At 42.4% G+C, this 1275-nt stretch overlaps 1 protein-coding gene across 1 annotated transcript in view; it reads left to right on the top strand.

Moving 5' to 3' along the window:
• The first annotated feature begins 367 nt into the window (after positions 1-367).
• LOC143018573 (uncharacterized) overlaps positions 368-1275 on the top strand; it is a 6161-nt gene continuing 5253 nt past the window's right edge. The window contains exon 1 of the mRNA XM_076174060.1: positions 368-1042. Coding sequence (XP_076030175.1) covers positions 949-1042 — 94 coding nt within the window. The 5' untranslated portion in view covers positions 368-948. The remainder of the gene's footprint in view (positions 1043-1275) is intronic.

The following is a 1275-nucleotide window of genomic DNA, read 5'->3' as shown; positions in this document are numbered from 1 at the left end:
GATATGGTGAGTATTGCCTTAGTTGTCGATCTCAGCGTCAACGACTGGGGTTGTTACATAATACACTACTCGACTCCCTTTGATCCTGGGAGATATAATTCCTAATAAGACCAACTCCTTACGATTTTTTTCAGCTCAAGTAAGGTCCTCCTCATAAGGAAGTAGGAGATAATTCGAACCTCGTGCACTAGGTGCCGGACTTGTAACTTTATTCTGCCTAAAGTATTCTAATCAAGCGGGAGTTGACCCTTGTACATATGGGCACCCAGTCGCGCGACACGTACGCCTGTGGCCGGATTTTTGTGATGACGTCATTTGATTATGCCACATTTCCTCTCGGAGGGACAAACTCACCCACGTCGTCCTTTCTTCAGGAGTCACGACCAGTAGTCGTAGTGGACCTACCTTAGGTGCTTGAAGCTTCGCGGTCCTAAGAACGACGGACTCTTTGGAAGTTGGTGTTTTTCGAAGTGCGAGGAAGTACATCGGGAGGAACTTGTCAGAAAGAATCTATATTACAGGGAGCATCTGTGGGTCCAAAGGGAGTGCTCTTGAGATTCTTAGGTTGAAGAAGTAATCTTTCGAAACAGATAACAGAAGGCACTTTATGTCTTTTAGTCAAGGACATATGCTCCTCTCCTTGTATACCACAGGTGGCCGAAGACACCTCCCGAACTGACTGCGGGGCGGTCTTGAACAGCGCAATCTCCTTTCCGGAACTCCGTGGCGTTGTCCTGTGACGTTAGGAAGGTTCTCGTGATTCTCCGAACTCTGGTGTAGCTCGTACGTTGATCACGAACACAAATTATAAGCGTCTTTACCGACTTGAATCGCAAAAGAAGACGACGTCAGGATCTCGGCAGTCGACACAGAAGACACCAAAAGAAGCCTAATACTGCAAGAAGCAAGCCTTCAACGTCGTTCCCTTCTTTAGACAAGTTGATCATCATGTCCAGGAAAGAAATGGTGCTCAGGCTTACTCTTGTGTTCTTGGCTACGTGCTCCGCCAGCCCTATAGGCATTGGGACGGTGTTCGACGATGGTAAGTCCCATATTTTTTCTCTCTATTTTTTATTGTTTATTCATTTTTATATTTTATTTTATTCATTCATTTATCTATAGATCAATGAATTTATTTGTTCACTTATGTACATATTAATCTATTTTATTTATTCATTTATTTACTTATTTATTTATTTATTTATCTGTTTATCTATTCTCCAAAGGTAAGTCATGTGTGACTAATCTTCTATCTTTTTACACTAACGTATAATT

This window comes from Oratosquilla oratoria, chromosome 35 (genome assembly GCF_046742065.1).
Source record: "Oratosquilla oratoria isolate Oo_2021 chromosome 35, ASM4674206v1, whole genome shotgun sequence".
NCBI classification, from domain to species: domain Eukaryota; kingdom Metazoa; phylum Arthropoda; class Malacostraca; order Stomatopoda; family Squillidae; genus Oratosquilla; species Oratosquilla oratoria.
The sequence above is the reverse complement of the archived record's forward strand: the minus strand, read 5'-3'. Positions and strand labels throughout refer to the sequence as shown.